Source organism: Rhincodon typus, chromosome 14 (assembly GCF_021869965.1).
Source record: "Rhincodon typus isolate 14 chromosome 14, sRhiTyp1.1, whole genome shotgun sequence".
NCBI lineage: Eukaryota > Metazoa > Chordata > Chondrichthyes > Orectolobiformes > Rhincodontidae > Rhincodon > Rhincodon typus.
This window is the reverse complement of record NC_063345.1, coordinates 27,009,988-27,025,718: the sequence shown is the minus strand read 5'-3', so window position 1 is coordinate 27,025,718 and position 15,731 is coordinate 27,009,988. Positions and strand designations below refer to the sequence as shown.

Sequence of the window (15,731 nt, the reverse complement as noted above, 5' to 3'; positions counted from 1 at the left end):
CATGTAGCTTAAAAAGAGTCCATCAGTCCTGAACCAGCTGATCACTGTCAACAATGCCTGCACTGCCATCACTCCACCATCGCTTCGCCACCATCTTCACCGGACCCAACCAATATCGAAGTCACTGATCCTCAGGCGCCATCTTTGCCACTAGGCCGATACTCCTTCTCAACGCCTCATTGGACCAACCAACATCAGAGTCGCTTCTCTCGACACTGGGACCACCTCAATGATGTTGCCGTCATGCCCTTCTGCCATCGTTTCGCTGCTGCCAGTGCCGGACCCAACCAACAATTAAGTCGCTGATCCTTAGGCGCCACTTTTTGCCACTGGGCTTATTAGCAGTTGCCAATTCCAGATCCTGTGCTTGCTTCGGAAAAGTAAGTAGGCCACTCTAAGTGCGTGGTAGGCCTGCCCCAGGTCCGTGCCCTGGGCCTGGTTCGAGAGGTTCACACTCTGCATCTGCTTGTGGGTCTGCAGTAGGCCTGCTTGAGATCTGCACCTTGGGTCTGCTCTTGCTGCTTTCAATGCCGACCAAGCTTAGCACAAGGTAAATAAGCAAAAAAAAGACAAAAACAGAAAGTGGTCGGTGCAGACGAGCTCCGGCACAGCAGTTCCACTCTGCCATCTTGGACCATTGTCTTTCTAGGTCATAGAGGACATGAGTTTATAAGGTGCTATCAGTAGAATTGGGGTTCAGTGAACATTTTCCAGGGAGAGATAAACAGGTTCTTGCATGGGAGTCCATGGTTTTGGGGGGATAGTCAGAATTGTGAAATTGAGGTCACAATCAGATAAGCCTTTACTGTACTGAAAAATGGAGCACTCTGGAAGAGCTGAATGGCCGGTCTTTGCCATTACTGCATATGTCAAAGGAGTCTTGGTGAGTTGGTGCACTACGACCTATAGATGATACACACTGCTGCTACTGTATGTCACTTCCCATTAAATATTGATGCCATTAAATATTGGAAAGTCCAAAACCAATGTCGCCAGTGCCTGCTGCAAACTCCATTCTCTAACTATTACATCTAACCCACTACCTGGCAACTGTCGAGGATACTTTTGTTGAAACTTTTCTGTGGTTGAAATCATACCTAGCATATAAGATGATGGATTTGGCTGTTGGAGCTCAGCTTCAGGACATCCTCAGGTTAGTGTCCCATGTCCAACCATCTTCAGTTGCTTCATCAACCAACTCCCCTCCATCACAAAGTCAAAAGACGGGATGTTTGCTGATGATTAGACAATGTTCAGTACAGTTTGCAACTCCTCAGATACTGAAGCAGTCCATGTTCAAATGAAATAAGACCTGGACAATATCTAGACTTGGCTAACAAATAGCAAGTAACATTCAGGCCACACAGATGCCAGGCAATGACCAACTCCAATAAGAAACAATCTAACCACTGCGCCACGACATTCAATGTTATCATCACCAAATATTGATATGGTGGGGGTGGGGGGAGATGACTGGGGTGGAATTACCAGTGACCAGAAACTGAACTGGACTAACCATATAGATAGTGACTAGTGGCTACAAGAGCAAGTCCAAGTCTAGGAATTGTGTAGCATAGAACTCCCATAGATGCTGACTCCCCAGGGCCTGTCCACCGTTGACAAGGCACAGATCTTCTTAGACTCCTTAGACAGCACTTTCAAACCAATGACCACTTCTATCTCAAAGGGCAAAGGCAATTGATACATGGGAACACCACCACTTGTATGTTTCCCTTCAAGGTACTTACCATCGTAATTTGAAAATATATCAGTGAACCTTTAGCGCAACTGAATCAAAGTCCTGGATTGTGGGTCTACCAACAGGACTTGAACTGCAGCAATTCAAGAAGACAGCTCACTACCATATTCTGAAGACCACCAGGGACAGACAATAAATGCTGGCCCAGTCAGCAACACCCACATTCCATGAGTACGTTTTTTTCTGAATTTTTAACAATTGATATATGAATTTTCCGTGTGTCTGAGAGGTTTAATGATTAAGTTGTTGGTGTTTCTGTAGTAACAGTAAAAACAGTCTCAAACAGACAGTTCAGGGAGGCAAGTGTGAATTTGTTTATATTCGGAGGTTTTTTACCAGCAGCCAAACAGTTGTTCATTAGGTATCCATTTTAAGGTCTTGAGAGTTCCTGTTTATGGGAAAACCATAGGTTGAAAAAAAAACTTTAGTTTTAGGTTGGGCAGCTTGCAGAAGTCTTGGCTGAAGCTGGATGAGTAAACTCGTTGCACTGAAGAAAGTTTAGGACTGTGATGAAATAGATTATTCAGTGTAAGGAGTTCCATATCAAAGTATTTAGTTACAAACAAACACAGAAGTTGCTGGAAAAGCTCAATAGGTCTGGCAGCATCTTTGAAGAAAAAGTCAGAGTTAATGTTTCAGGTCAGGTGACCCTTCCTCAGACCCTTTGGACAGGGCTCTAGAGGTCTACAAGGTAGCCAGGAAGGAACTGAAGAATGGACTTAGGAGAGCTAGAAGGGAGTATGAGAAAACCTTGGCGGGTAGGATCAAGAGAAACCCCAAGGCTTCCTATACTTATGTGAGGAACAAGAGGATGACCAGAGTGAGGGTAGGGCCAATCAGGGATAGTGGAGGGAACTTGTGTGCTGAGTTAGAGGAGGTAGGAGAGGTCCTTAATGAATACTTTGCTTCAGTATTCACCAGTGAGAGGGGCCTTGATGCTTGTGAGGACAGCATGAAACAGGCAGCTATGCTTGAACAGGTTGTTGTTAGGAATGAGAATGTGCTAGAAATTTTGAAAAACATGAGGATAGATAAGTCCCCTGGGCCAGACGGGATATACCCAAGGTTTCTACGAGAAGCGAGGGAAGAGATTGCTGCCCCTTTGGCAATGATGTTTGCGTCCTCACTGTCCACTGTAGTATCAGAAGACTGGAGGGTGGCAACTGTCATTCCCTTGTTCAAGAAAGGGAATAGGGATAATCCTGGAAATTATTGACCAGTAAGTCTTACTTCTGTGGGGGGCAAATTATTGGAAAGGATGCTGAGAGATAGTATTTATGGTTATTTGGAAAAGCACAGTTTGATTAGAAATAGTCAGCATGGCTTTGTGAGGGACAGGTCATACTCTCAAGCCTTACTGAATTCTTTGAAGATGTCACAAAACACATTGATGAAGGTAGAGCAGTGGATGAGGTGTATATGGATTTTAGCAATGCATTCGATAAGGTTTCACATGGTAGGCTCATTCAGAAAGTAAGAAGGCATGGGATTCAGGGAAATTTGGACGTCTGGATACAAAACTGGCTGTCCAATAGAAGACAAAAGGTGGTAGTAAATGGAAAATATTCAGCCTGGAGCTCGGTGACCAGTGGTGTTCCACAGGGATCTGTTCTGGGACCTCTGCTCTTTGTGATCTTTATAAATGACTTGGATGAGGAAGTGGAAGGGTGGGTTAGTAAGTTTGCTGATGACATGAAAGTTGGTGGAGTTGTGGACAGCGTGGAGGGCTGTTGTAGGTTGCAACGGGACATTGACAGGATGCAGAGCTGGGCAAAGAAGTGGCAGATGGAATTCAACCCAGAAAAAGTGTGAGGTGATTCATTTTGGAAGGTCGAATTTGAATGCATAATACAGGGTTAATGACAGGATTTTTGACAGTGTGGAGGAACAGAGGGATCTTCGGGTCCACGTCCATAGATCCCTCAAAGTTGCTACCCAAGTTGATACGGTTGTAAAGAAGGTGTATGGTGTGTTGGCTTTCATTGCCAAGGGAATTGAGTTTAAGAGCTGTGAGGTTATGCTGCAGCTCTATAAAACTCTGGTTAGACCACACTTGGAATATTATGTTCAGTTCTGGTCACCTCATTACAGGAAAGATGTAGAAACTTTAGATAGGGTACAGAGGAGATTTACCAGTATGCTGCCTGGACCAGAGGGGAGGTCTTATGAGGAAAGGTTGAGGGAGCTTGGGCTTTTTTCATTGGAGCGAAGAAGGATGAAAGGTGACTTGATAGAGGTTTACAAGATGATGAGAGGCATAGATAGAGTGGATAGTCAGAGACTTTTTCCCAGGGCAGAAATGACTATTACGAGGGGGCATAATTTTAAGGTGACTGGAGGAAGGTATAGGGGAGATGTCAGAGGTAGGTTCTTCATACAGAGAGTGGTGGGTGTGTGGAATGCACTGCCGTCAGCGGTAGTGGAGTCAGATACTTTAAAGCGACTCTTGGATAGGCACATGGAGGATAATAAAATGTAGGATATGCAGGGTAGATTGATCTTAGTAGGATAATAGGTCGGCACAACATCGTGGGCCAAAGGGCCTGGACTGTGCTGTACTGTTCTATGTTCTATAACACGAAACATTAACTCTATTTATTTGAAGCTGAGAAAATCTAAATTCAGTTGTAGAAGTTCCAGGAAATTGGTTGTGATCTTCTCAAAGTGATAAACTGAAGCCACAGTTAAATTAACCTTAATAAATGTGAAAAAGGGGATTCTATCTGACCTGAGTACTGTAAGGAGTGTTTTTGTGATTATTAGGACTGTATTTTACTGTGTTTTGAAATCTTTAAATGTTTTATATGTAAATAATTGGGTTTATTCTATTTTACCTTTGCCGCTTTTGCATAATAAACTTGTTTTTTGTTAAACCTGAATCTGCAGTACTGCATCTTTCCGCTTCAGTGAAAGACCACATTATAACCAAAAAAACTATCAAGCCAGATTTTAGTCTTGATCTTACTTGACCAGTAATAACATCAGCTGGAATCATAACACAGTGCTCTCGCAAAATGCCTTGGGAAATTTCATTTTGTTAAAGATGCAATTCAAACATAAGGTTTTTTATATGGCAGTTTAAAGAAACACAAAGGTATTGATTTGATTTCATTAAAAAGTAATGTATTTACAAGGTCTGCACATTATCTTGGACTTTGCAGTAACCGGCATATGCAACGATTTCCAAAATCACCACACTAATTCTGCTTAGGACAAGAATTTAGTTATATTTAACAATGACAAAAAATGTTAGAAAAACTCAGTATGTCTGGCAGAATCCATGGAGAGTCAGAGTTAACATTTTGAGTTCAATATGACTTCTTCAGAACTGGAAGTGGTTGGAAAATGTTGGCCTTTATACTTTTGACAGATATGGCCGAACAAGGGGAACAAATGATACGGAGACTCAGTGCAAAAGACAAAGGGGTTGCTAACAGAAGAATCATGAGCAGAACTGGTGAGAGAATAAACAAGGGGAGGATAAATGGAGTCAAGCTAGGAAGAAATAAGTTTAGGCTGACCTGATGGTTTAGGGTTAGGTCTACCAGGCTGTCATGTTTGTGGATTTTAAGAAAGAGGTAGAAGTGGCTGTGCATGGTTGCAGAACAATGAAGCAGGAAGCTGAGGAACGGAGGTCTTCAGGGAAGATGAAATCAGTGCCACTCCTTGAAATAACAACTTGATGTTCAATTATAAGGTCACGATCCAGTGCAGATAAGAGGAAGTGTCTGAGAGCCGGCATTCAATCTCTGCAAGGCAATAGTCAGCACACCAGCTGACAATGGCACCACCCTTATTGGCAAGTTTGATAATATAGTCAGCTTCAGAGAATGGGATGTAGCAAGTTCAAAGAGAGAGACAGATTAGTATGGGTGAGGGGAGCAGAGAAATTAAGGTGGCCAATTTCACATCAATAGTACTTGATGAAGACATTAAGTGCAAGTAAAAGGCCAGAATGAAGGATCCAGGTGGAAGCAAGTTTTAGAGGCGGTTAAAAGGGTCTGCTTGGCAGGGAGAGGTCTCCTGCTCAAAGAAGCAGTCAGGAGGCGAAAATGACAGAAGAGTGCAGCATCTTATTGTACCCAAAATTCACTAAGGTGTGGATGTAAAGTAAATCTTATGCTGAGCCCAGATTTATTCATCAGAGAGGGAAGGTCAGAGGGTATAGCGAATGCATGGCTTGAAGAAGGATGGAATCGGAGGGAAGGGGAGGAAGGAAGGGCCCAGGGGAGTATTGATACACTTGAGTTTTCGGAGCTTGTGTTCCTTACACCTGAAAATAAAAGAAACTTTCTTGTTAAAGCATCAAAGAATGAATGGAACTGTGGACCAAGACAGCTTTATGATAGTCTGAGATGGTGTTGATGGAGAGGTCAACAGTGTGCATATGATGGCACATGGCACTAATGAATGTGGATCTTATGTGCAACAGCAACTGTCTGAGGAATATTATATATATCTTCAAAATACCTGTAACCTCAATGGGTTCAAAACATGAAGGATGGAACTTCAGCTGGAGCCTGTGTCAGGTAAGACACAGCCAGAGACAGTCACTGAGGAAGGAGCTGTGACTGTAAGAAAGTAATGAAGGTAAACAAACCAAAGATTAAATTGGAAATTCTAGAAAGAGGGAGAACTTCTTCAAGGCAGGAATACCTGGAAGAGAAGTGGTAATGAATTAAATCAGACTGTAACTAAGTACTGCAATGCTGGAAATTTGCCAGACCTGCTGTTTCTCCTGCATTTTCTGAGCTCATTTCAGATTTCAACTGTTGACAGTATTTTGGTTATATTTGAATAATCAATATTTACATTCGAGTTCGGAAGAGTTAATTAAACAGAAGGTGGAGATCAAAATCCTTCAATGATGTTTTCATGCTCCCTTCCAAATTATTTAGCACAGGAAACAGGCATTGAACAACAAAACGAATTGGTTTGCTCATTGTGAAATCTAACCTTTTCTGTGCTCATCAAAGTAACTGCTGCTTACAAATTTAGTAAGTCTTAACATTCAACATGAACAAAATGCTTCAGCATGTGATCATTGTTCATTTTCACAACTCTGAAGCAGTTCACGGGCTGTATAGTTTTGGAATGGATTAGTTTACTGTTCCTGGAACAGATTAAAACCATTTTTTAAAAAAAAATGTATTGTATGTGAGACATTCTATTCAGGCCTGTGAGAGAAAACATTATATACAAAAAAGGGAACTGCACATTAACATCCCACCAGTAAAGGAGCTGATCGGTCAACAGTGTTCCAGTGAAGCCCAATGCAAGCTGGAGGAACGACACTTCATTTTCCACTTGGGGACCCTACAGCCCTCCGGACTCAATATTGAGTTCAATAATTTTAGGGCCTAAACTCTTCCATGTCCCAGCCCCCCACCCCATACACCAGGCCTTGTTACCACATAGCCTGCCACTACATACCCCCTGTTGTTAGTCACTAACAGTCCCCATTAACAACTATTCACCCTCCCAGCCTGATCATTAGCAACTCCTTTGTCTGTCCAACTGTTTTTCTCTCTCTTTGGGCTCTATCCTGTCGTTTACTCCCTACGCCACCCACCTCCCCATTTTCTGCATATAAACTGACGTTTTTTACCAGCCACCATCAGTTCTGAGGAAGGGTCATCGGACCCCAAAATGGTAACTCTGTTTTCTCCTTCACAGATGCTGCCAGACCTGCTGAGCTTTTCCAGCAACTTTGTTTTTGATCAGTCAACTTTTGTTTTCCTTGTAGTTTGAAAATTTTAGCTTAATACTATTTTATCTTTCATCCAATGTGCTACAATGTTGGGGGATCAACGGTGTTCTTTCCCCATCTCCACAGATTCTCCTTCATGTACCAGTCAGCAATACAATGAGAAAATTATTTTAAATGGGGTGGATGGAGACCTGTAGTATGTGGAGCTATTGTAGTGAAAAAGCTGTGCAGATGGTTCACTCATTACAGGTACTCCTGCGCTTCCAATTGAGAAGCATCAGAGCACAGGGTCATCCTCCCTCGGTTATTTACAGCAGGTAGCTTTGCTGGTTATTTATCATTGGGCTAAGCCGTCGAACTGAAAAGCTCGGTCCCCGGTGTGACTGCAGCTTCCCGCGGCCTCTCCGCTTACCACACACGGCGCAGGAAAGCGACTGGCGCAGGGAGGGCAGCAACCGACACAGGTCGGCCCGCACCCGCTCCACCTCGGCACCGCTCCTCGCCGACAGCAGCATCGCACATCGGCAGGCAGCGACGTAAACCTCAGTAGCGAAAACCGGATTCATCACCCCCCCTAAGCCTGAGGACAAAATGGACGGCTTCTTTGGGGCGAGAACCATGGGAGAAGTGACTTCCCGCCCCCCCATTCTGATTGGATCATCCTGAGACATCGCTAACCAATAAAGGAGGACACGGGACGGCCATCGCGGGACGATTGGTCTGCTGTGATGTCAATCTGGTGGAGGGCGGGAGCGACTCCGTTCAAACAACCCGTGTCTGTTAGTGATGAGGCGGCCATTTCAGTCACTTCGTAGGAGCTCAGCCAAGAGCAGGTGGATATTTTTTGATCAAAATGTAACGAGCGTTTCTTAGGTCTTAAGATAGCAATGAAGCCTTAATTGGAATATAAATAGTTTCCCTTCATGTCAGAAGTCGCACGACACCAGGTTATAGTCCAACAGAATTCACCAGAGAAGGCTGTTGGACTGTAACCTGGTATGGTGTGATTTCTGACTTTGTCCACCCCAGTCCAACACCGGCACCTCCACATCATGATTAGAAAATGCCCTTTTGTTGCAACTGATTGCTCGGTCCAGCTTCAATGACAATATTCCACTGTATCTTCAAAGTCTGATCATTTTGATTCCAAAGACTGGTGGAATAGCCAAGCTACCATCTTACCCTGAAAGCAAAAATGCTGGAAACACTCAGTTCTCCTATGAAACACTGTTTCAGGCCAGAGATTGTTTTTTTTTTCTTCAGAACACTGGTTGATGCAGAGCATTAATTCAACCAGGTTAATATAAAGGACATGCATGCTAGAAATAGTCAGCATTCTCGGGAAAAAAACCCAAATAAAAAGCAAAACGCTGAATTTTAAATAAAACCAACGTTTGAGAAACTCAACAGATCTGGCAACATTTGTGGTGAGAAACAGTTCCTAGAGTCCCATTAGACTCAAAGCCTTAACTCGTGTTTATTTCCATAGATGCTGCCAGACCTGCTGAGTTTCTGTAACATTTCTTGTTTTATTTCAGGTGAAAAGAGAAACTGTTGACATTTCAAGGTCACCTTTTGTCATAACTGGGAAATGTTAGTGATGGTGATGGGTTTCGTGCAAGAGGTGGGTAGGATAACAGCAAAAGAAAGTCCATCCATGCAGCAGAGATTGAAATGACCAAAGAGTTGGTCTTCCAAGGCTAAAAGGAATAGTGATGGGCCAAGAAAACAGAAAGAAACATAAGATGTGCTGATAGAAGGTGTGCTCCTGGTTGAAAGTAACAAAAAAAAACAAGCAAAGTAAATAAATTAGGGGTTAAAACATCTGAAAGAAGGATATTTTCCTGTTAAAGCAGTTTTCTTATATTTGTACATTTTTAAGAGCTTATATGTTTACTGTGCTTTTAAGAACTTCTAGTTGCCCAAGCCAATCATAACCATTAAAATACCTTTTAAGATGTAGTTGCTGCAGAAATGCAGGGAAAAACAGCCAGATTCCACACTGCGAGGTCTCAAGCAGCAATGAGTTGGAGAACCAGATTTATTTTTGTAACTTGACTGGTGCATGAATACCAGAAGATGGCAGGAACTTCCATACTTTGAAATAGTGTCATAGAATGTCAGCAACTACAGTAAGTCCTCGCTTAAAATTGTGGTTGTGTTTCTGAAAATACTTGAATCACAAGTTCCAGTAGGAATCAATGTTAAGTCAGAGTTAGGTTCCAGCCAATGTTCTCTGTGAGCTGCGTGGCTACTGCTGGGACACTCCACACACAACAATCAGTGAGCCAATGAATGACTTCTGCTTAGATGTAGGAGCGGGAGTAGACCATTCAGCTGACCAAATACACATTCAATGAAATCATCGGTCATTTGATAATCCTCAATTCCACTTTCCTGCCTTTTCTCCAATAAACCTTGATTTTCTTAGATTAAAAACCTGGCTATCTGAGCCTTGAATATACTTAACAACCCAGCCTCAATATCCCTCAGCAGTAAAGAATTCCACAGATTCTCAATCCTTTAAGAGAAGGAATTCCTCTTCTGTCGTAAATGGGTGACCCTTGATTCTGATTTTATGCCCTCTGATAATAGACTCCCACAAGGGTAAACAACTTAGCTGCATCTACCCAGTCAACTACCCTCAGAATCTTGTATGTTTCAATCAGGTCACTTATCATTCTTCTCAACTCGTGAGTACAGGCCCAACCTACTCAACCTCTCCTCATAAGTCAGTCGCTCCATACTGGAATTGGCCTAGTGAACCTTCTCTGGATTGCCTATGATGTCAATATATTGTTCATTGATAAGGGGCCCAAAGCTTCACAGTATTCGAGCTGTGGTTTTGACTAGTGCCTTATACAGTTTATTTTTTAGTTTTGCTTTATTGCCTGAAAAAAGTACAAGTTGAAATATTGTTCCATTCATGTGTAGTACAGCACATTTCAAGACTAAATAACTTGCAAAATAAAATGCATCACTATAGGTAAGTCATCATAATCCAGCTCTCATTATGGAGAGATAACTGGTACTGGTTTAACCTGAGGGTTACCATGCCTCACACAAGGGGGGAGGTTGAGAAGGAGAGTCCTTCATGGATGGTAACCTTAGTTGGTGCAGGAATTGAACCCATGCTGTTGGTAGCACTCTACATCTCAAACCAACCAAATGAGCTAACTGACCCCCAATGCATCACTAACAATAAAGGAAATAAAATAGAATAAATATTTTAAAAAGCCAGAGGAAAGCAAGGAGCCAGGTGAGGTAACTCCAGGAGATAATGATAAGCTGAAAATGTCAATGCCCTTCAAGGATTCAGGCCATTAAAAGAAATGCTCGAATGAAATGATATTAAGTGGTGAAACTTAAAAGCTGTATGGCACTGCAATACTCACTGCTGCTGCAGTTATATATCAGCCTAGATTTTGTGCTCAGGTATTTGAAATACAGCTTTCAGCCTTCTGACACAAGATGAATGTGTGCAAGACAGATATCAAATCAGGACCTCTGTTGGATCAGCTAACTTATTTTACGATAATAGACATAGAATAACACACAAGAGAAATCTTATCTGAAATGTAGGAGAGGTTAATTCATGTCAACAAAATAATTTAACTAGGATAACCAAATTTTTCAAAAGTCAAAACCCTGGAAACATTGAAAAGTCTTGAGAAGGTGGAGCTGTATGATGATTTACACATTATATGGTGTTGGGTAGAGCAGCTGAGGTAAATCATGTGAAGATATCTCCAGGAATATGACCAGCCACAGTTGAAAAAAGCATTAAAAATCATAATTTTTCTCCAATACTTATTCCGCTATTGCTAGCTGAGATTACATTGATGACTGGAGACTGGAAAATCAAAGTTGTTAACTTTTACTGTAGGGGGATAGCGTGTTCCAACAGTTATTTGCAATCTGCATACAAGATATCATAGATTGAGATTTTTGCAGTCAATTGACATTTTAAGGTCTGGTAACAATTTGAATGTATCCTTGAAGATATCAAGGATGTTATTAAACTGGAAAGGGTGCAGAAGAAATTTACAAGGATGTTGTTGCCAGAACTCAAGGGACAAAGTTATAGGGAGAGGTTGGACAAACTAGGATTTTATTCTTTAGAATGTAGGAGACTGAGGGGGGGATCTTATAGAAATGTATAAGATCATGATAGGCATGGGTGGGGTGAATGCACTCAGTTTTTTTCTCAGGGTTGGGGAATCGAAGACTAGAGGGCATCAGTTTAAGGTAAGAGGGAAAAGAATACATGGGAACCTGAGGGCAACCTTTTTACACAGAGGGTGGTATGCATATGGAATGAGCTGCCAGTAGAAGTGGTTGAGGTGGTTACATTAACAATATTTAAAAGGTATTTGGACGAATACATGGGTAGGAAAGGCTTAAAAAGATATGGGCCAAGTGCAGGGAAATTGAGTTAGCGTGGATGGACATTTTGGTCAGCATGGATCAGTTTGGGCTGAAGGGCCTGTCTCCGTGCTTTAAAGCTCCGTGCTCTATCACTCTATTCTATAACTAGTTGTCAATAACTACTGGAACACTGGTGACAGTTGACACTTTTTCAGTCTGGCTCAGAGCTTGTTCAGGCTCCTTTGAAATTTCTTCTCTGGACAAATCCTATAGTAATCATTTACAGATTTACAACTGCCATCTTTTAGAATGAAGAAATTTTGCACTGAAAAGGTTGAGAATATTTTTAACTTTGGTGTGATTCACTCTGCTTTTCTGTAGTGAAGGGGTTCATATTCTGCCGATATATTCCTGGAAAGTTGCAGATGCCACTTTGAACTGATTGCGAGTAATTGGAAGGTGTGGGGTGATAGTTTGTTGCTAGTCCCAGTCTCATTGGCTTAAATCTGCTCATTAACTGAGGTAATGCTGCTGGACCTTTTAACAAACACGAAGAATGAACATAGAACATAAAACTAGAACATTACAGTGCAGTACAGGCCCTTCGGCCCTCGATGTTGCGCTGACCTGTGAAACCAATCTGAAGCCCATCTAACCTAAACTATTCCATTATCATCCATATGTTTATCCAATGACCATTTAAATGCCCTTAAAGTTGCCGAGTCTACTACTTTTGCAGGCAGGGCATTCCATGCCTTTACTACTCTCTGAGTAAAGAACCTACACCTCTGACATCTGTCCTATATCTATCACCCCTCAATTTAAAGCTATGTCCCCTCGTGCTAGCCGTCACCATCCGAGGAAAAAGGCTCCCACTGTCCACCCTATCTAATCCTCTGATCATGCTGGAGAAACTCGGCTGATCTGGCAGTACCTGTGGAGAGTGTTAACTTTGAGTCTGGTATTATTTCAGAATTTGTAACATTCCATCATAAATTCAACAGAAATCTGCCAAAAAAGTGCTTTGAGAATGATTTTCTTCACAGGGCTAAAAATGGAAGTAGTGAAAGACTTCTTCAGTAAAAAAAAAATGAAAGAAACGCAGATGCTGTAAATCAAGAACAAAAACAGAAGTTGCTGGAAAAGCTCAGCAGGTTTGGCAGCATCTGTGAAGAAAAAAATCAGTGTTAACATTTTGGGTCCGGTAACCCTTCCTCAGAACTGATGGTAGCTGGGAAAACGTCGGTTTATATGCAGAAAATAGGGAGGGGGATGGGGTAGGGAGTAAACGATAGGATAGAGCCCAAAAACAGAGAAGAGCAGTTGAATAGACAAAGGAGTTGATAATGATCTGCCGAGGAGGATGAGTAGTTGTTAATGGGGACGGTTAGTGACTAACAATAGGTAGTGTGTAATGGCAGGCTATGTGATAACAAGGCCTAATGTGTGGGGTAGGGGGCTGGGACATGGGAAAGTTGAGGCCCTAAAACTATCAAACTCAATATAGAGTCTGGAAGGCTGCAGGGTCCCCAAGCTGAAAATGAGATGTTGTTCTTCCAGCTTGCATTGTGCTTTGCTGGAACACTGCAGCAAGCCAGAGACAGAGATGTTGGCCAGGAAACAGGGTGTTGTGTTAAAGTGGCAGGCAATAGGTAGCTCAGGGTCTTTTTTGCGAGCGTAACGTAGACGTTTCGTGAAGCGGTCAGCCAGTCTACACTTCGTTTCCCCAATGTAGAGGAGACCACGTTGTGAGCAGCGAATGCAGCAGACTAGATTGTGGGAAATGCAGGTGAAGTGTTGCTTCACCTGGAAGGTATGTTTGGGCCCTTGGATAGTGGGCAGGGAGAAGGTAAATGGGTGTTGCACCTTCACCGGTTGCAGGGGAAGGTGCCATAGAGCTGTGGGATGTGTTGGGGGTAAAGGAAGAGTGGACCAGGGTGTTCAGGAGGGAACGGTCCCTGCAGGAGGCGGACGGGGAGGGGAGGGGAATATGTGTCTGGTGGAGGCGGAAATGGTGTCGATGATCTTCTGGATGTGGATGCTGGTGGGAAGATAGGTAAGGACGGGGAACCCTATCGCTGTTGTGAGGGAAGAGAAGGGTAAGGGCGGAAGTGCAGGAGATGAGTCGGACCTGGTTGAGGGCCCTGTCGACAACTTCCTCAGTGTACGGTCAAAACAAATTTAACAAGTCATTCAGGTATTGCTGACGTTTGTCGACATACACATTTATTTGAACGTAAGAAAAACTCAAAAATATTTCCTCTGGCTCTTATACAGATAATCGTGGGATGAATGTGTTAATTCCTACACTAGCAGGCCCCTGGAAAATAGCTCAAATGTTAAACAACACACAGACTCTGTTCATTCAGCAACTTACTTGACATAAATAGTGCAACGTTTGACGGAAACAAGTGCGAGTGGTCCGAGTAAGGGTTGAGTTTCTAATAGAACAGAGACCAGATGAGTGGCCAAATAGTGTAGCACAGAATTGATGCTTGCAGCTTCTCTTCATTTAAAGGCAGTCATTTTGAAAGGACTTCAAAGTTCAAATGCCACATGCTGAATAACATTGTTGTTTTGCAAAAAATACAATTATAAACTATAATCACAAGAACAGCGATTCACTTCTGACCAACATCACACATTTAAAATGAAATAACGTACACCCCATCTTTATTATATATTTGATTGCAGGTCCTTCTGGATTACATAATCTCAGAAATGTCATGATGAGCAACTCTACCAGCTCTTCAAATAAGTGTCCTTACCTACTGCAAATTTCCTGCTTTCTCCGCACACCCTTGAACATTACTTCTATCCAGATAATCATCAAATACACTTGAAAGCCTCAAGTGAACCTGCCCTCAGCACACTTCCAGGCAGGGCATTCCATACCTTAACTACTTGCTGTGTAAAAGTTTTTTTCTCATCTGGTCTTTAATTCTATTACTTTAAATCTGTGCCCTCTGGTTCTTGATCCTTTTATAAATGGGAACAGTTTCTCCTTTTCAATTCTATTCAACCTCCCTCATAATTTTGAAAGTCTCTTTTAGTCTTCTCTCCAATAAAAACAGTCCCAACTTCCTCAGTCCTCATAACTGACATTTCTCATCCTTGGGACCATTTTGTCAGTTCGCACTCTCCCTAATGTGTTTATATTCTTCCAATAGTGTGGCATCCAGAACTGTAGACATTGATCCAGCTTAGGTCTATCAAATGTCACCTCCTTGCTCTTGTACTTTATGCCCCCATTAATAAAGTTGAGGAACCTGTTCTGCCATCTTCAATGATCTGTGCATGTACACAGCCAGATCCCTATGCTCCTGTACCTCTTAAGAATTATAACCCCCCCTGCCCATTTTGGATGGCACGGTGGCTCAGTGGTTAGCACTGCTGCCTCAGTGCCAGGGACCTGGGTTCAATTCCACCCTTAGGTGACTGTGTGGAGTTTGCACATTTCCCCATGTCTGCGTGGGTTTCCTCCCACAGTCCAAAGATGTGCAGGCTCGGTGGATTGGCCACACTAAATTGCCCATAGTGTTCAGGGATGTGTAGATCAGGTGGGTTATTGGGGGATGGGTCTGGGTGGGATGCTCTGACGGTCAGTGTGGACTTGTTGGGCCAAAAGGCCTGTTTTCCACACTGTAGGGATTCTGTATTCTTCCTATGTTATTATGTTCTTCTTAGCAGAATTCATCACCTCACATTTCAATGGATTGAACCACATCTGCCACCTATTCACGCACTCCAGAAACTTGTCTATCTTCTTCTGGAGTTCTACACTCTCCCTCTTTCAATTTACATTCTTGCAAGTTTCGTGTCATCTGCAAACTTTGAATTTGTACCCTGCACACAAGATCTAGACCATTGCTAAATATCAGAAAAAGCAAGGTT

General features: G+C 42.6%; 1 protein-coding gene across 5 annotated transcripts in view; it reads right to left on the bottom strand.

Annotated features, from left to right (window-relative positions):
- Positions 1-8,081, bottom strand: part of LOC109927342 (E3 ubiquitin-protein ligase MSL2-like) — a 39,505-nt gene extending 31,424 nt beyond the window's left edge. For 4 of the 5 annotated variants that reach the window (XR_007263686.1, XR_007263687.1, XR_007263689.1 and 1 more), the window contains exon 1: positions 7,882-7,990. Coding sequence is in view for 1 of the 5 variants with exons in the window: in XM_020527333.2 (XP_020382922.1) it covers positions 7,882-8,035 (154 nt within the window). In the remaining 4 variants the exon portion in view is untranslated. Of the gene's footprint in view, positions 1-7,881 lie in introns of all 5 variants that reach the window. The other variant, XM_020527333.2, reaches the window with a different exon arrangement.
- Positions 8,082-15,731: the final 7,650 nt, after the last annotated feature.